Source organism: Otolemur garnettii, unplaced genomic scaffold, assembly GCF_000181295.1.
Source record: "Otolemur garnettii isolate 467f Iridium unplaced genomic scaffold, OtoGar3 scaffold00218, whole genome shotgun sequence".
Lineage (NCBI taxonomy): Eukaryota > Metazoa > Chordata > Mammalia > Primates > Galagidae > Otolemur > Otolemur garnettii.
Window position 1 is genome coordinate 1,507,948 of NW_003852613.1, and position 19,336 is coordinate 1,527,283.

The 19,336-nt window shown below is 45.3% G+C and overlaps 1 protein-coding gene and 1 pseudogene across 1 annotated transcript in view; one reads left to right on the top strand and one right to left on the bottom strand.

Annotated features, from left to right (window-relative positions):
• The window catches only part of CDC45 (cell division cycle 45), a 41,374-nt gene that overhangs the window by 244 nt on the left and 21,794 nt on the right, over window positions 1-19,336 (top strand). The window contains exons 2-8 of the mRNA XM_003801700.3: window positions 91-150; window positions 822-914; window positions 2,417-2,554; window positions 3,759-3,917; window positions 16,127-16,182; window positions 17,222-17,270; window positions 18,611-18,672. Of these exons, the coding sequence (XP_003801748.1) occupies window positions 91-150; window positions 822-914; window positions 2,417-2,554; window positions 3,759-3,917; window positions 16,127-16,182; window positions 17,222-17,270; window positions 18,611-18,672 (617 nt within the window). The remainder of the gene's footprint in view (window positions 1-90; window positions 151-821; window positions 915-2,416; window positions 2,555-3,758; window positions 3,918-16,126; window positions 16,183-17,221; window positions 17,271-18,610; window positions 18,673-19,336) is intronic.
• LOC105888184 lies at window positions 8,421-10,838 on the bottom strand (annotated as a pseudogene).

Here is a 19,336-nt window from a genome sequence, read left to right on the forward strand (position 1 = left end):
GATGGGGGGAGTGGCCGCGGGGTGACCGGGAGGGTGGGGAAGGGCAGGAGTCGGGTCGTGGTGCTCAGCCCGCGCGCTTTTCCCGGACAGAGGGTCCTTCTCTTTGTGGCCTCGGACGTGGATGCTCTGTGCGCTTGCAAGATCCTTCAGGTGAGTTCTGCGGACCGTGGGAGGGCAAGCCGGGGCGAGAGGTGAGGGTTCAGGGAGGGTTCGGCGCCGGGATGGGAGTTGAGAGCTTAGGGTGGGAGTCAGCAGGACGGGAGGTGGGGAGCAGGTGAGAGACGGAGGACTCGGGGATTTGTACACCTCCTGTCTGTACAGTGTTGAGTCAGTTAGAGAAGGATTAGGTAAAAGGCCAGGAGAGTAGTTTGTAGTTTTACAGTAACCTGGGGCAAAAACTGGTTGCATTTGGGAGACCTTTGGACCAGTAGTGTGACCTCTCAAATGTGGGGTCTGACAGATGAATTGGTGACATCTGAGGGCATAGTGGTACCATAAACAGAGCAGGGGATACTGGTCTTAGGGAGAGAAAATCATTCGTTTGGGTCCAGGCAATTCTCAGAAGACCTGGAAGTAGGATTAGCCTTTCTCCCCAAGTTTTACTTAGGTAATTTTTTATAAGTCAGCAAAGTTGACAGAATGGTATGGTGAACACTCAAATTCTCACTGCTTAGCTTTTCTCATTAACATTTCACTAATTGTACATTATCCCACGTCTTTTGTCTCTCAACCCATCTAGTTTGTTTTTTTTTCCTGGTGCATTTCAAGGTGTAATGCAGACATCTTAAATAAGATAGATTTTAAAAACACTCTCTCTGCAGGCCCTATTCCAGTGTGACCACGTGCAGTACACACTGGTTCCAGTTTCTGGCTGGCAAGAACTTGAAACTGCATTTCTTGAGCATAAATCACAGGTATGAAAGATGCATTTTGTAATGATTAGGCTTTTGTACTCGATGGCAATTTCTTCTTAACATTCTTTCTAGTCCAACAATAGGTTGGGAGTATATTTAAATACCAGCTATGATACTTCTCAATGTGGAAGAGAAAAACATGCCCTGTATATACTGCTAGTTTATCTTCAAGTTGTAGAGACAAAAAAGACCAAAAAAAGATGCTGAATGTGGACAGCCTCTAACTTTGAATTTGTATTTCAATTTGATTATAAGATCTTGGAATTTAGTCTTTGGCCTAAAGTTATTTTAAAATGCACCACTATTTTACATTATCTCTTCAAGAACATGCATCCTAGTTTCCAAATTGAAATCTAGGAATGCAAATTCTCCCTTTGGAATTTAAACACCAGAGGCCAGGGTTCCTTCCACCTAATGTGGCCCCCACGGGGAAGGGCTAGGGCATGGAAGACTGTCGCTAGAGTCTCTGCTACATCTGGAACTGTTTTGGCAGAGGTAAGTCCTTACCTGGAACTCCTGTCATCATGCCAGGAACCTGTGCCGGTTTGATATTTATAAGGAAAGAATTCACTATAGTGATAAAGTGTGGTAAAGGACTTAATATTTAGGGACCCATAAAGTATTTGCTGAGAATTAAAGCTCTGCAATGCTACTAGCACTGAGAGGCCATGTGATCTGGAAACTCCCAGCTCCATGTTTGAAGTCCCAGTCTGCTCATTGGTTTCTTGGCTCCATGCATGAGATTGGGGCCTGCTGAGCCTCTGCAGGCACCTTGTGATCTCGGAGAAAGCAAGGCGAGCCACAGGACCTACTCCATGGTGTCACTGTGGAAATAATACGCAGAGTGTGTTAGAGTACCAGCATGGGCCATTTTTGGAGCCCATTGCCATCTGGGCCTGGCCACATGTCATGGGGCTTAACGTGTCTCAGCCTTAACATGTCTTAGCAGGACACAGAAGCCTAACATGGTGCTGGGCAAGGGGCCTCCTTAAAGCAGTTGCTTTAAAATATCTCCTTTCTAGGCCAGGCCTGGTGGCTCACGCCTGCTGTCCTAGCACTATGGGAGGCCAGGGCGGGTGGATCACGTGAGCTCAGAGGTTCAAGACCAGCATGAGCTGGAGTGAGCCAGAGTGAGACCCTGTCTCTACCAAAAAAAAAGCCGGGAACTGTGGCAGGCACTGTAATCCCAGCCACTTGGGAGGCAAAGGGCAAGAGAATCTCTAAAGGAAGAAAGAAAAAATAAAATTAAAAAAAAAAAAACTTCAAACTAACATGAGTGAAAATCAGCTGAAATTGAAAGCAAATTAAAAAATATATATACATATATATGTGTGTGTGTGTGTGTGTATATATATATATATATATATATATAAGATATCCTTTCTTTTGGGTGGTGCCTGTGGCTCAAGAGTAGGGTGCCAACCCCATATACTGGAGGTGTTGGGTTCAAACCTGGCCCGGGCCAAAAACTACAAAAAAAAAAAAAAACTTTCTTTTTCCAGTTCCATTATTTTATTCTCATAAACTGTGGAGCTAACGTAGACCTCTTGGACATCCTTCAACCTGACGAGGACACTATATTCTTTGTGTGTGACACTCACAGGCCAGTCAACGTTGTGAATGTGTACAATGAAAACCAGGTACCCAGGCCATTGTGGCCTCACCTCTTCTGTGCTCTCCCCTCAACCTGTCTACAGCTTTTCAGGCCACATATAATATTGTACCAAGTGGGGTGGCGCCTGTGGCTCAGTGAGTAGGGCACTGGCCTGGAGGGCGGTGGGTTGGAACCCGGCCCCAGCCACACTGCAATAAAAAAATGGCCAGGTGTTGTGGGTGCCTATAGTCCCAGCTACTCAGGAGGCCAAGGCAAGAGAATCACCTAGGCCCAAGAGCTGGAGGTTGCTGTGAACTATGATGCCATAGCACTCTACCGAAGGCAATATAGTGAGATTGTCTCCAAAAACAACAATATTGCACCGAGTGTCATGGGCAAGGCATGGACCTGACTCCCCTGTTGAAGTAGGAGTAGCCTGAGCACAAGAATATGTTCTTGGCTTGGCATCTGTAGCTCAGCGGTTAGGGCGCCAGCCACATACACTGGGGCTGGCAGGTTCAAACCCAGCCCGGGCCTGCCAAACAATAACAACTGCAACCAAAAAATAGCCAGGTGTTGTGGTGGGCCCCTGTAGTCCCAGCTACTAGGGAGGCTGAGGCAAGAGAGTCGCTTAAGCCCAAGAGTTTGAGGTTGCTGTGAGCTCTGACGCCACAGCACTCTACCAAGGGCAACCTAGTGAGACTCTGTCTAAAAAAAAAAAAAAAAAATGTGTTTTTATCCATCTTTGACAAGAAACATGGCTTCTCATCCTTGGAGATGCTTGGAATGTATTTGTGGAGTTCACTTGACCTGGGAGGTGTAAGCACCCTGTAATCAGCCTGCTGTTGGTTTTAGAGATCATTCTATGCACTTAGGGGACCCACATCTTCCTGCCCTCTCTCAGAGGATATGTAGTGGGGCATTCATCTTGTTGATGCCATAAGAGGGAGCTGCTTTTCCAGACTTCTGGACAATAGATGGTTTTCAAAAAATTCTTTTCAGATTTTCATAATATCTCTATACTGGGTGTGACGCAACTCTAGTACCTCACTGAGCTGTAGTGAAAACAAGAAAATTCCTGAGAATTCTGGAAATCTTCTTAAATAGGTAGTGATCTATTTGTCCAGGAAACTATGAGTCAGCTATTAATAATCAGGAAGTGATAAGATTCTGCAGGAGAAGTACACATTGTGATGGATACTTTTCTGTCAAGCCAGGAGGCACCTGATTGCTTTTTGTTTTAAACTTAGATCAAGTTACTCATTAAACAAGACGATGACCTCGAAGTTCCCGCCTATGATGACATCTTCAGGGATGAAGAGGAGGATGGAGAGCAATCAGGCAATGACAGCGATGGGTCAGAGCCTTCTGGGTCAGAACCTTCTGAGAAGCGCACACGGTTAGAAGAGGTGTGTTTGGGCCCCTCACATCATCCTGAAGGATTTTGTACTCCCAGAGGTCAGGGGTTGTCTCTAGAGCCTGCTAGCCCAGGCATAACGGGGGTCATGTGGCAGTGGAAGTGGAGGAGCTAGCAGGCATGGGGGCTGACCCTAGGCTCTGCTGTCCCCTGGCCAGGCCCAGCCCCAGATGGTCAATCCAGGGGAAACATCTGGTGTGTGAAGGAATGAGTGGTTTGCACCATGTTGGCCCCAAATCTCAGCTGCTCAGTGATTTGGGGCTCAGTCAGCAGAAGGGACCATCTGAGGCTCTGCCTTCTGCAGAGGCAGAATTACAGGGGGAGGTGTTTTTTCTACTAAAAATAGAAAAACTAGCTGAGTATTATGGTGGGTGCCTGTAGTCTGAAGCAGGTGTCTGAAGCAGGAGAATTGCTTGAGCCCAAGAGTTTGAGGTTGCTTTGAGCTATGAAGCCACAGCACTCTGGCCCCAGGGCAATAGAGTAAGATTCTGTCTCAAAAAGAAAAAAAAAAGTGAATAATGTCTCTTTTTTTGTATTTTTAGTAGAGACAGGGTTTCACTCTTGCTCAGCCTGGTCTTGAGCTCCTGAGCTCAGGCAGTCCACCTACCTTGGCCTCCCAGAGTGCTGGGATTACAGGCATGAGCCACTACATCCAGCCCTGAATAATGTCCTAATTTCATCTAATACTTTGCCCACGTTGAAGTTTCTTTAATCCTCCTCAAAATACATTTTGTAGTCACTTTTATTTGTGAACTATCCTTCAGTCAAGGGTGCCACGTTTACTTGTTTAACTTAGAATGGTATTTCAACCTCCACTTCTTTTTTTCTTTTGTTTTGTTTTTAATGATGTTGGTGGCCAGTCCTATTGTCCAATGCTTCTTATTTGCTTCTTCCTGGAGTAATTTAATTTTCTTCTCCGTCTCTGCATTTTTGATGACCTGTACATTAGATCTAGAGGTTTGATTTTAGTAAGATTAAGCACTTTTTTGAATACTTTTTGTTTTGTTTTGTTTTGTTTTTTGAGATTGGGTCTTGCTCTGTTGCCAGGTTAAAGTACAGTGGCAGAGCTCACTACAGCCTCAAACTCCTGGGCTCAAACAATCCTCCTGCCTGGCCAGGATACTTTTTATATAACTAAAATCTATATGAGTTGTAAGGATTAATATATAAGGTATATCCTCAGAAATGTTTTTATTAATGAGGTGCACATTTAAAGAAATTTGGAGACAACAGACAAATGTGCCATTACGGCTGTATGACCTGAGGCAAGTGACTTAACCTCTTTCTCTCTGTAAAATGAAGATGATGATGGGACTGCGCTGTTGTATTCCTACTGATCTCTAACAAGTACCCCAGAATTAGCAGCTTGAATCCACCATTTTCTTATGCTCCTGGATTCTGTAAGTCGGAATGTGGGCAGAACCCAGCACGGACGGCATTAAGTCTTTCTGCTCCAGGGTGTCTGGAGCCTCAGCTGTAGATGTGAAGGCTGGGAATGGGATCATAGGCCATTGTTGGTTCTTGTGTCAGTCGTCTGGTTAGCTAGGATGGCTCCCAGCCCAGACTGCTCAGCCAAGCACCTGCAGGGGCTGTGACATTGCACATGGCTTCTTCACAAACATGGCAGCTTGGGCTCCTAGCAGGAGCACTCCAGTCAGCTGGGCAACCACTCTCTGGGTCTTCTACTGGTGTTGGGGGCCCTCAGTACCCTACAGCCACAGGCAAGGGAACAGGACCCCGCCAAGCATTGTGGAAGGGTCAAAGAAATCTCAGGCTATGGAGGTCTTATTAAATCAACTTTATTGAGGCCTAATTTCTATACAGATTACCAGGTGTATAATTTTATAGGTGTTATTTTGTTTTGAGACAGGGTCTCTCTCTCTGCTGCCCTGGGTAGAGTGCCAGGACATCATAGCTCACAGCAACCTCAAACTCTCTTGGACGTGAGCAATCCTCTTGCCTTAGCCTCCGGAGTAACTGGGACTATAAGTGAGTGCCACTATGTCCAGATAGTTTTTTCTGTTTTTCGGTAGAGACAGGGTCTTGCTCTTGCGTGGGCTGGTCTCAAACTCCTGAGCTCCAGCAATCCACCTGCCTCAGCCTCCCAAAGTGCTGAGATTACAGACATGAGCACCTGACCACCAGGTATATAATTCAGTGAGATTTAACATATATATATATAAAGTCAAGTGACCACATCGTGACAAAGAACAGTTCTCTTACCCCAGAAAAGGTCCCCCATCGGGACCTGGCTTTTTTAATTAAACTTTTTCTTTTGAGATCATTGTAGATTCACAAGCAGTTGTAAGAAGTTATATAGAGAGATTGCTTCCATTCTTTGCCCAGTTTCCCCAGTGGTAGCATAGCATAGTGCAGGGTCACAGTCAGGGTATTGACTTGAAAACTGGGCACTCCAGCTCCTCTTATGGCCACACCTGCTTCCCTTCTGCCCCTGCGCCCTCAGCACCCCCCAGCAACCACTGGAGGTCTTATCCACCTCTATAATTTTGTCGTCTCAGCAATGTTATATAAGTAGAAATGGAATCACACAGTGTAGTACCTTCCAGGATTGGCTTTTTTCACTCTGCGTGATTATCTGTAGATCATCTCCCCAGCTCTCTGGAGAGTTGTTACATGTGTCAATAGTTTATTCATTTCTTTCTTCCATCAGCATCGCACAGTTTTCAGTGTACAAATTCTGTATATGTTTTATTAGATTTACACCAGTTTCTTTTTTCATATTTTTTAAAGCCAGCCTCTGCCTTTCAGTTGATGTACTTAGCGCATTTACGTTTATTCTAATTATTGATATGTTAAGGCTTAGGTCTGACATTTTATTTTCTGTTGTTCCCTCTGCTCTTTATTTCTGTTTTCTTGCTTGTTGTATTTTAGGGTTCTGCTTCAGTTTATTTCTAGTGTTTGTGAGTATATCTCCTTGCATAGATTTTCTATTCTTATTTTCATTTATTTTTGTACTTTTGTTTTCTGACCAGAGATGCAGAAGAAAGCTGTAGATTATTTTAGCAGTTGTTCCAGGTTTTACATTGTACATCTGTGACTCATCACAGCCTACTGGTATCATCATTTTACCAGTCTGAGTCAAATGTAGACATCTTACCTCCCTTTATGTCCTTACTCAGACTCTTTTATAATATAATTTTCTTAAATATTTCCTCCACTTTAACAAAGTTGTCATTTTTGCTTTAGTAATCAAATGTAGTTGTAAAATTTGTGAAGAGAGGTTCGGCACCTGTGGCTCAAGTGGCTAAGGCACCAGCCACATACACCTAAGGTGGTGGGTTCGAATCCAGCCCCGGCCCACCAGACAACAATGATGGCTGCAACAAAAAAATAGCCAGGCATTGTGGCAGGCACCTGTGGTCCTAGCTACTTGGGAGGCTGAGGCAGGAGACTCGCTTGAGCCCAGGAGTTGGAGGTTGCTGTGAGCAGTGAAGCCATGGCACTCTACCCAGGGGGATAGCTTGAGGCTCTGTCTCAAAAAAAAAAAAAAAAAAATTTGTGAAGAGAAGGATTTTGAAGAAATGGAATTAGTGGGAGGCTCGTCTGATCCAGGGACCCTGAACCAAGGAGCAGGAGAGTTTGAAAAGCCAGAAGCTTGGGGTTCAGTGGCAGCAGCCCCATCAGCCCGAGTTGGGGGGCTGCCAAGCACATGGGTTGGCAGGGGTGGTCTTTGTTTTATTTACTTGGTCCTGTTTCAACAAGCAAACATGTCATGTCCTGTCGTAAATAGGAAGGTTATTGGTTATTCACAGTTTCTTTTTTGTTGTTGTTGTTGAGACAGGATCGCCCTGGGTACAGTGCAGTGGCATTGCAGCTCACAGCACCCTCCAACTCTTAGGCTTGAGCAGTCCTCTTGCCTCAGCCTCCTAAGTAGCTGGGACTACGGGTGTGCTCCACTACACCCCACTAGTTTTTTTCTATTTTTAGTAGAGATGGGGTCTCACTCTTGCTCAGACTAGTCTCGAACTTCTGAGCTCAAGCAATCCACCCACCTGGGCCTCCCAGAGTGTGAGGACAGCCGAGCATGAGCCACCACGTCCAGCCTAGTCACAGTCTCTAGAATCTGATGATGCAGATGAAGATTATGGAAGAGCTTCAGACCCTGCTGCTAATAAAATCTGATCATCTCTCTGAAAAGCTAAAAATAAGAGGCAATCTGGAAATAATTCACAGGATAGTGAGAAGTCAGAAGAAAAAGATGTCCGAGGATCAAGTAGGAGGTTTCTCGCTCAGCAGAGGACAGTAAAGATGAAAGAGAAGATGCAAAATGTGTACCAGCAGCAGCAGCAGCAGCAGCAGCTTCTGAACAGAGAGGTGCTCATGGAGAGGTGGGCAGTGAGGAAGAACAAGAAGACGAGGAGGAGGCACCATGTCAGCAAAAAGATGCTGGCAGCCGTGAAGATTCCCGAATGGAAGGTGATGATGATATTGACTGTGGCAGTTCAATAAAGAAAAATAAAAGCTGGGTAACGAGTCAAAACCTGAGAGAAAAGAAAAGAAAATGGCCAACACCGGCGCCTGTGGCTCAAAGGAGTAGGGCGCCGGCCCCATATCCCAGAGATGGCAGGTTCAAACCCAGCCCCGGCCAAAAACAGCAAAAAAGAAAAGAAAATGGCCAAGCCCAGGCTGAAAGGGACAGTGGGCTGCCCCACAGCTTCACAAGCACCAAGGGAAAGACTCCTCCCAAAGAAGGAGCCAGAACATCCTCCAGGAAAAAAAGTATCTGTCTGGGGCTACGCCTGTGGCTCAGTGGGTAGGGCTCCAGCCCCATATCCGAGGGTGGCAAGTTCAAACCTGGCCCCAGCCAAACTGCAACAAAAAAATAGCCAGGTGTTGTGACGGGTGCCTGTACTCCCAGCTACTCTGGAGACTAAGGCAAGAGAATCACCTAAGCCCAGGAGTTGGAGATTGCTGTGAGCTGTGATGCCTCGGCACTCTACCAAGGGCAATAAAACAAGACTCTGTCTCTACCAAAAAGAAAAAAGAAAGTGTCTGCAAGCCCCCTACCCAAGAAGTCTGGGGATGCAGGTTCTGAAGACGAAGCCCAGTCTGGGAAGGATCAAAAGTGATGATGGTTTGGCAAAAGATTTTTTTTTAAAAAAGGAAAAAAGAAAAAGAACATAGTTTGGGGTATGGCTTAACTCAGGGGCTTTCTGTACTCTTTTCACATTTCTTAAAAGTAACATTTTTTTTTCTTGCTTTCTCTCTCTTACTCTCTCTGATTTTTATTTATTTGTTTATTTTTTTTTTGGCAGTTTTTGGCCAGGGCTGGGTTTGAACCTGCCACCTCTGGCATATGGGGCTGGTGCCCTACTCCTTTGAGCCACAGGCACCACCCTGATTTTTATTTTTTTTAAAGAAAACTATGATATGTGTAAGTTACCTTTTTGTCTATTGGTCTCTTTGCCACCACCACCTCTTTCCCAGTGAAAGCCTATCAAATGAATCATGCAAGTTACTGCTTCATCTTTTAATTTTCTTTTATTTTTGCAGTTTTTGACTGGGGCTGGGTTTGAACCGCCACCCCCAGTATATGGCGCTGGTGCCCTACTCCTTTGAACCACAAGTACCACCTGAATTTTATTTTCTATTTTATCCTTTAATTTTAATGGTTGTAAAGCCGTAAGATTTTAGATGAGCACTGTGGAAACTGTTTTTTGCTAAATGATAGTGAGCTGAATAGTAATCCAAAAATGTAGAGAAGATTTTTTTTTCATTTTATCATATAAAATTTATATTTGCTATATATGATGAAAGCATGGCAAAAAGACTGTGTTAATCCTTTCATTGAGATTTTCTGTGAAAAATAGCATTTATCTCCTAATACATTATACACATTTCTGTACAGAATGTCTAACTTTGGTGGTAATGAATGTCTTGGGATGCAAAGTATAAAACTGAAAATACATCCAAAAAGTGCCAAACAGTAATCTCCGAGAGCTAGGTCTTTTCCATTGCAAGGCAGATGCTGTGGGGTCATCACTCTGTAAATGTGGTTTGACTCTCTGAAGCCATTCATTCAGATGCTCAACAAGACCTCATGCATCTGGGACAGTCCCTTCTGAAACGAATTTCAGGAGAACTGCCATTTGGATATCTCTAGAAGAGCTTTTGTCATAGAGCTTTTGTGATACCTCTGCCCCAGAATACGGATACAAAACTCAGAATCATCTATTTCAGGAATGCAATGGCTTTTCTCTGTTTCTTCCCAGTTAAGACTCGTTAGTTTGTTCTGAAAGCATTTTTGTACATGAGTTGCAAGTAAGTACCAGAAGGGAGTACTACGAAGCTGTGTAGTTCATCACGGTGATATGAATGACTGTTTCAAAAAACTGTAACTCTTGCAAAGCTACTACTTCTCACCCAGGAAAGTAGTTTTTCACAGAATGACTTTGATTTGTACTTAATAAAAATGGATCTTAATTGAAGAGCCACTAGCTTTCTTGAAGGCAATGAATATACTTCACTATTTATACTAAGTTCTGTGGAATTTCCTTCTGCAGTCGCATATGAATAGTTAACCAACCGTTGGCACAACACAGTTGGTATAGCAGTAACCAACCTTAGATGTATTCACTGTAGAGATAATCAGATCTATTGCAAGCTGGCCAACATTTCCCATGGAGACTGGTGGCATCAAGAGGGTGAAGCCTGTAAGGTCAGGGACCAGCTCCCCACAGGGAACAAATATGGTTGCAGCAGGCTGGAAAAAAGGGGATAAGGATGGGCCTTGGAAAAATGAGGGATGCAGGAACGCAGATACCCAATCTTGGAGCAGGATCTGTGTACCCAAGTCCCTGGGGCCTCGCAGGATACAGATGGGGTCCTTCAAATGTAAAAAGCTTTTGATTGCTTATTTCTCTACCTGGACTTTTAAAAAATGAGTTGTCATCTAATAATGAGTTTATATGTCTACATACACAAGTATGAATGTCTGAAAAAATTCTTGACTTTAAACTTCTGTTGATGAGGCAGGTAGGAGATAAATTCTGAATTGTTACTAAAAGTATTCATATTCTTTTTACCTTGAGGGAAGTGTGAGGGATAGGGTTACCTGACTTTATTTTAGGGTGTAGGTTTTCTTTTTTTTTAATCTCATCATTTCCTTATCGCAAAGAGACTCAGAGCTGGACCTCTTTGCCTACTTGCCCTGGCAATGAAGGCGGTTTGCCGTCTCTGGCGAATGTATCCTAATTTGTAAGCTTTCCTCCTCTTTTTTTTTTTTTTCTTTTTTTGCAGTTTTTGGCTGGGTCTGGGTTTGAACCTGCCACCTCTATCATCTGGGGCCAGCGCCCTACTCCTTCAAGCCACAGGCAATGCCCCTAAGTTGTAAGCTTTCTAACTCTGTAAGCCTATCTTTCTCTTCCTCAATAAACTTTGTTTCATGCTTGCCTTAAAAAAAAAAAAAAAAAAAAACAACTAAGGAACTTGGAGCTAGTGATTCTTCTATCCTGTAAATCCTGTAACAGTTTTTAAGGAGCTTTAAAAATAAGAGAGAGCAGAGGGCTGCCAAAACCAGAATCACTCTTGATTTCACATTTCTTTCTCTGATGGTTCATGCTTGGGGTTTTTTTTGCAGTTTTTGGCTGGAGCTGGGTTTGAACCTGCCACCTCCGGCATATAGGGCTGGCGCCCTACTCCTTTGAGCCACAGGTGCTGCCCCGGTTCATGTTTTAAAAATACATATGTATCCTGGTTTTTAATTCTGTTTGATAAAATTTTACCAAGGACCCACCAAAATAATTTAATTGGCAGGATCAATCTGCATATCACAGTAGATTTCTTCTCAAACTAACAATGTTTAGGTTTTAAGCAAATAAAGTTCAGTTAATGTGAAAAAAGAAAAGGAAAGCCTATTACCAAATTTTTGCTTATTGTATTTTTTCTTCCCTATTTCCAAAGTTTCTTTTTTTCCATTTCCTTTCTACTTAAGAGCCTCTTTTAGCCATTCATTCAAATGAGATCTAGCAATGAATTATCTCTATTTTTCCTTCTGAGAATTTCTTGATTATCTTTCAGGAATGAAGGAAAAATATCTTTCTTTTAGCACTTGAAAAGTATTCTGCCACTCCCTCTGGCCTCCATGTTTCTGATAAGAAGTCCTCTGTCTTTTAAGTTGAGTTTGTTTGTTTGTTTTCCATTTAGGTAAGATACAGTTTTTCTTTGGCTGTCGTTAAGATTTGTTTTGTTTTAGTGTTTAGAAGTTTAATTATGAGGTGCCCTGATGTGGACTTCTTTGGCTTTACCCTTTTGGGGATTCACTCAGCTTAAGTCTATAGATTTATATGATTTTTTTGTTTTTGAGACAGAGTCTCACTCTTTTGTCTGGGCTGTAGTGCAGTGGCATCACCATAGCTCACTGCAGCCTCCATTTCCTGGCTCAAGCAATCCTCCTGCCTCAGCCTCCCAAACTGCTAGAATTATAGGCATGAGCTGCCACATGGTGGCCATTTTGGCCACATTTTTTAGCCTTTATTTCTTCTAGTACATTTTCAGAGTCCACCCTCTTTCTCTTCTTCCAGGGCACCAATGTGACTGTTGGATATTTTGTTGTAGTCCACTGGTCCTTAGGATCTGGATTTTTTGTTGTTGTTGTTGTTGTTGGGGATTCATTGAGAATACAAGAAACCAGGTTACACTGATTGTATTTGTAGGTTAAGTCCCTCTTACAATCGTGTCTTGCCCCTAAAAGATGTGTCACACATCAAGACCCCACCGCCTCCCTCCTTCCCTCTCTCTGCTCTTCCTTTCCCCCACCCCTCCCTCCTTCTTTCTCTCTCTGCTCTCCCCTTCCCCCACCCCCACCATGTAATTAGTTGTCCTCATATCAAAATTGAGTACATAGGATTCATGCTTCTCCACTCTTGTGATGCTTTACTAAGAATAATGTGTTCCACTTCCATCCAGGTAAATACAAAGGATGTAAAGTCTCCATCTTTTGACAGCTGAATAGTATTCCATTGCGTACATATACCACAGCTTGTTAATCCATTCCTGGGTTGGTGGACATTTAGGCTGTTTCCACATTTTGGTGATTGTAAATTGAACTGCGATAAACAGTCTAGTGCAAGTGTCCTTATGATAAAAGGATTATTTTCCTTCTGGGTAGATGCCCAGTAATGGGATGGCAGGATCAAATGGGAGGTCTAGCTTGAGTTCTTTGAGCGTTCTCTATACTTCCTTCCAAAAAGGTTGTATTAGTTTGCAGTCCCACCAGCAGTGTATAAGTGTTCCTTTCTCTCCACATCCACACCAGCATCTGCAATTTTGAGATTTTGTGATATGGGCCATTCTCACTGGGGTTAGATGGTATCTCAGGGTGGTTTTGATTTGCATTTCTCTAATAATCAGGGATGATGAGCACTTTTTCATATGTTTGTTAGCCATTTGTCTGTCTTCTTTAAAGAAGGTTCTATTCATCTCTCTTGCCCATTGATATATGGGATTGTTGGCTTTTCTCATGTGGATTAATTTGAATTCTCTATAGATCCTAGTTATCAAGCTTTTGTCTGATTCAAAATATTCAAATATTCTTTCCCATTGTGGGGGTTGTCTGTTTGCATTGGTTGTTGTCTCCTTAGCTGTACAGAAGCTTTTCAGTTTAATTAAGTCCCACTTGTTTATTTTTATTGTCATTGCAATTGCCACGGCAGTCTTCTTCATGAAATCTTTCCCCAGGCTGATATCTTCCAATGTTTTTCCTATGCTTTCTTTGAGGATTTTTATTGTTCCATGACTTAAATTTAAGTCCTTTATCCATCTTGAATCAATTTTTGTGAGTGGAGAAAGGTGTGGGTCCAGATTCAGTCTTTTACATGTGGATATCCAGTTCTCCCAGCACCATTTATTGAATAGGGAGTCTTTCTCCCAAGGTATGTTCTTGTTTGGTTTATTGAAGATTAGGTGGTTGTAAGATGTTAGTTTCATTTGGTTTTCTATTCGATTCCAGATGTCTATGTCTCTACTTTTGTGCCAATACCATGATGTCTTGACCACTATGGCCTAAAATCTGGTAGGATCTGGATTTTTTTTTTTTTTGAGTCTGTTTTCTCTCTTGTTCAGACTGGGCAGTTTCTATCTTTCTATCTGCCTAGTCACTGATTCTTTCCTTTGTTCTATCTGCTCTGCTCTTGGGCCCATTCACCAAGTTAATGTTCCAGGTGTGATTTTCAATTTCATTTCTAAACTTTCCATTTGGATTTTCATTTTTTTTTTTTGAGACGGAGCCTCAAGCTATCCTCCTGGGTAGAGTGCCATGGCATCACGCTCACAGCAACCTCCAACTCCTGGGCTCAAGCGAGTCTCCTGCCTCAGCCTCCCAAGTAGCTGGGACCACAGGCGCCCGCCACAACGCCTGGCCATTTTTTGGTTGCAGCCATCATTGTTGTTTGGCGGGCCCGGGCTGGGGATTCGAACCCGCCACCTTGGGTGTATGTGGCTGGCACCTTAGCCGCTTGAGCCACAGGCGCCGAGCCCCATTTGGATTTTCTTTATGTTTCCTATTTCTTTGCTGAGATTTCTTTTCTTTTTGTTTTTTCTTTTGAGACAGAGTCTCACTATGTCACCCTGGGTAAAGTGCCGTGGCGACATAGGTTGCAGCAACCTCAAACTCTTGGGCTTAAGCAATTCTCTTGCCTCAGCCTCCCAAGTAGCTGGCACTACAGGCACCTGCCACAACGCCTGGCTATTTTTGTTGTTACTGTTGTTGTAGTTGTCATTGTTTTGTTGTTCAGCAGGCCGGTTGGACTTGAATCCACCAGCCTCGGTGTATGTGGCCGGTGCCCTACTCACTGAGCTACTGGGTGCCAAGCCAGATTTCTCATTTTTAATTTGTTTCAAACATGTTTGTAAATACTTGTCCAACCATTTTTTATGATGGTGGCTTCAACATCTTGGTTAGATCACTCTAACAATCTGTCATCTTGGCATTGGCATCTGTGGTCTGTCTTTCTCCATTTGAGAGCATCCTCGTTCTTTGTATGTTAAATGCTTTTCAAATGAAACCTGGATGTTTTCAGATCCTGTTAAGAGACTGGGCTTTATTGAAATCCTCTGTTACAGCTGGCTTGCTCTAACGCTGCTGTGCCAAGCAGTGGGTGGTGGTGCTGGGTGGAGAGAGAGGGTCCAGACTCCCTGCCCTGCCCCTCTGACCCCCTCAACAGGGAGGGGAGGGTTGTTCCATCACTGAGGGACAGGCTCTCCCTCTGGTGGGATGGGGCTGGGGTGTATACTCATCACCCAGCAGTAGGTGCATGAGTCCCAGCTCCTCTGACACCACTGGGCAGAGGCTTGGGGCACCTGTTAACCTGTTACAGCTTTGCTAAGGGGGGCGTCTAGGCTCCCACTCCACCTTTGCTGAGGTGGGTGGCATGGATGTTGGCTGGTGTTGCCTAAAAGTTTTCTGCCTAGGCTCTTTGGCTAAACAGCACAGCTTTGCTTGGGGATCATTTGGTACATACCTGTCAGTGTTTCTAACTTGTTGGTTTCTTCAGCCCCAAGTCTGGGATACTTATAAGGGCAAAAAAAAAAAACCTACCCAGGGAGCACAAGCCGTGTGTTCCCAGGTCCTGCGTTCCCTGATGGGTCTGTTTTCACCTCTTCCTTTCAGAGTCTTGCTGAGTTTGCTTTTCCTATAACGTCCCGGGGTGGTGGTTTATTTAGCGGACGTGTAGGAAAAAATGCATCTGCTTTACTTCCCAGAAGCAGAAGTCTCAGGACCATGGATTTTTAAAACCAGCACACTAGACCACTTCTCTGTAATGAGGATTAAACGAGATGCTGTCTGTAAAGTTGGAATAGTTGTTAGCACATGGTAGAAAGTAAGAAATATTAGCTCTCATTAATCACAGTGGGGAAGCTGGTCCGAGGTGGGCGTGGGTGTATCTGGATCCTGCAGGGCTGTGGGTAGTGGGTACTGAGGTAGACAGACACGGTAGCCTGGAGCAAGCACTTAGGAAACAACGGTCCATTCTCTCTGCCAGTGCTGGGGCCAGCCAGGGTCCTGGTGCCACTGCCTCCGCAGCTCCCTTCCCTAGGAGCAGGTGTGCTCGGAACATGGGGATGACCGTGTTCTCCCTCAGGGGAACCCCACTGGCTTCTGCCAGATTGGAACCTTCCCGGGCTGTGGGGATAAATCCCTACACGTTTGCCTCACCTTCTGTTCTCTTTGTCCCCCACCAGGAAATAGTGGAGCGATCAAGGAGGCGGCAGCAGAGGAAAGAGTGGGAGGCCCGGAGGTGAGTGTGTGTATCAGCCAGCGGCTGGCGCCAGGAGCCCACTTGCCCTGGTGTCTGTGGTGCCACTGACGCCTATTTTTTTTGCATACTATAATTCATTTAGTTTAGAACCTCTGGGCCAGTGGCTCCAGGACTGACCATGTGACCACTGCATCTGGGTTGTTCTCTAGTCCCACGAGTCACAGAATAAGCCTTTGTGGTCTCCCACATAGGTGCTGTCTGTTAAGGGCCAGGGCTGTTTTGTTTTTTTTTTTTTTTTGCTTGCTTTTTCTGATGCAGATATTTTTACTTACAAATTCTTTATAAACAAAACAGGTGCGAATTATGTAAAACTCTCCATAGGAAAGGAAGCTAAGTTATTCATAATTCGTCTTCCTATTGCAAATGTAAAAATATTGAAGTGCTTTAAAATGAAAATGTTGGAAAGGTCATTCTAGCTGGGAGTGAACATGCGGCAGTGCCCTTGTGGTGGTTCCCAGGGGAATTCCTTGCCGGATCTGGGCCATCCAACTGATACTTCCCTTTGTTCTCACTGAGGACGCGCTCCCTCTGGCAGCCTTGGCAAGGAAGGCCACCCCCTCCTAGGAGGACATTGTAAAACCATTTCAGGAAGGGTAAGGAAAGAAAAGTGAAAATAACCCATCATCTCATGAGTCTCCTAATCTCATAGGACTTAACTGGCAATTTTCCCTCTTTGTGAAACGTAGATTATTTCTAATATTTTTGTCATTACAGTGAATTGACTGTGCACACACAGCAAGGTTTGTCTTGTTTCTCTGAACTGTGGTTTTGGAATAATTTCTCAGAAGTGGGATTCCGAAACTGCACCTTTTACACTCCACGTTATCCCCACAAGCAGCTTCTGTTGATGTCCCAGCATGGCACCTGCGCCCCTGCTGCAGAGTCAGTCAGTAGAAGCAAGTGTCATGGAGACTTAATTTGCATTTCTTTGAACGCTGCCCAGTGTCAGCATCTTTCCCAGCCTTTGGCTTCCTGTACTGCCCTCCCTGTTGAAGACCTGCATTCTGTGTCGTTACAGAAGGGACATCCTCTTCGACTACGAGCAGTATGAGTATCACGGGACATCGGTAAGTGAGAATGGGGTAACTCGCCTGAAGTTCTGACTCTAGGGGTCTGTGCGCTAACACCCGAGGAAGGGGCATAGGCCTCCAGAGTCACCAAAGTGCGGTTTGACTCAGCTCCACAGCTCCCCCAGTGCAACCCTGGGCTGGTGCTGCAGCCTCTCCAAGACTTAGACTCCTCTTCTATAAGGAATATAGTGTACTTTTCACTGTAAAGTGAAGAGAATGATCCTCAGTCCAGAGTCAACTGTTAAGACATCCTTTGCAGCCAACAGGTGCTCACAGAACAACAGCTACTATTTTTGTTCATCATCAGCAGTACAGAGTAAATCTTCTAATCTCTGGGCTTGTAACAGCACATTAGTGTTTGTGTTTTACAGAATGGAGTTTAGTGTAGAAAACCTACCCTGTTGATGCTGTTAGTGTTGAACAGAGCTCAGGGCCTTATGGAGCCCTGGAAAACTAAGTTTCCAATAAAACATCCTGTATTGAGTCTTAGAATTGGACCCTGTGACCTTGAACTCTAAGCACCGTATTTCCAGCATCCCTTTTATCATCAAGTTTCCATTATCCTCCGAAGGATCATCCTTTTGTCGTCTCTGCTTAGCTCTGATCTAAGCAGTGGGTGGGGAGGGTGTTGACACTTGCCCAAGGAAGATGCACCTCTCCCTCCAGAAATGTGGATGGTTCCCTTAGAAATCCGCGCCTGGAGGAAGCCAAGCATCTCATGGCTAAGGGGACTTCAGAGTCTTCTGGATCTGTGCTGATCGCCCTTGCAGTCTTCCTAACCCAGATCCTCTGCCCACAGGAGGCTGAATGCTTCCTCCCATCCATGGACAGCCCTCTTGGAAAGACCTTCCTCACTGTGGGGTCCCAAGGTCCCTCCCACTTTAGTTTCCAGAGCCCGTGCTCACCTAGCCTTCCTGGGAAGGTATCTGAGGCTGCCACCCAACCAGGGGGAGTGTCCAAGTGCAGGGTTGGGCAGGTGATGGGGTCTCCTGCCCTGTCAGCTTCCCAGGGAGAGGTGTACTGCACGTGGGCACCCCCACCCAGTGTGGCCCAGTCTTCCCATTCTTTTCTTGCTCCAGGATAAAGTGTGCAGACTAATGACTTAACAGGGGCACGAGCAGTCTGCTCAGGTACCCTCCGTCTTCCCCCCCACCTTTGGTTTAGCATTCACTGGTTCCCTGCTTCAGACTGGAATCCACCCACATCCACTTGACTGCCAGAACCTCCATCTGCAGAGGCGTGGGCAGGGCCCTGTGGGCTCAGGACAGGCCTGGCCCTGGCGTGAGCCCCTCCCCGGATGGCAGCCCTTGTTCTCAGTTCTCTCTGCTTCCTTGCAGTCAGCCATGGTGATGTTTGACCTGGCATGGGTGATGTCCAAGGACCTGAGTGACATGCTATGGTAAGGAGCCTGCACTGTCCGCTTCAGAAGGTCAGAGCCTCATGAGCAGCTCTGTCCTCTTGCAGGAGGGGCACCTGCCTTGTCTCCACCAGGAATGTGGAACACAGCCCCTTTCTGGGAACATGCATGAGCCTGGTCTTCCTAACTGTGAGGGTCTGGGCGCTTCTCAAAAAACAGAGTGTGCGGCGTCAGTGTCAGGGGTGGGAACTCCACCCTCCTCATCCCCGCTGTGCAGCCTTGGGCGTGGCAAATTCAGGTGGCAGAAGGAGTGTGAGGTTTGAATGGAGCACCCCTTGCTAGGCCTCTTCTCCCTCTGGGCACGTGGCGACACCCCGTACCAGAAGAACCCTCCTGCTTCTGAGTGCTCGGCCCATAGGCAAGGAGGCCTTGGCTGGGCCCTGTCAACTTGGGTTGATCTAGAAATAGAATCTGCAGAGCCTTTCTGAGGGAAGAGAGTATAGGTCCGGCCCTGCTGTACTACCTCCACACTCTGCTAGGGGTCCTGATCTCTGTGGCGTGACAACCTGATTAGGCCCCTTCCAACTCTCTTTCTGATCTATGCAGAATCAGGCAGCTGGGGTGCCAGTGCAAGGTGACCATTAAGCCTGGGTGCTCTGTTACCTCTACGTGAGGCGGCCAGCCCATTGGCCCTAGCAGCCCTGAG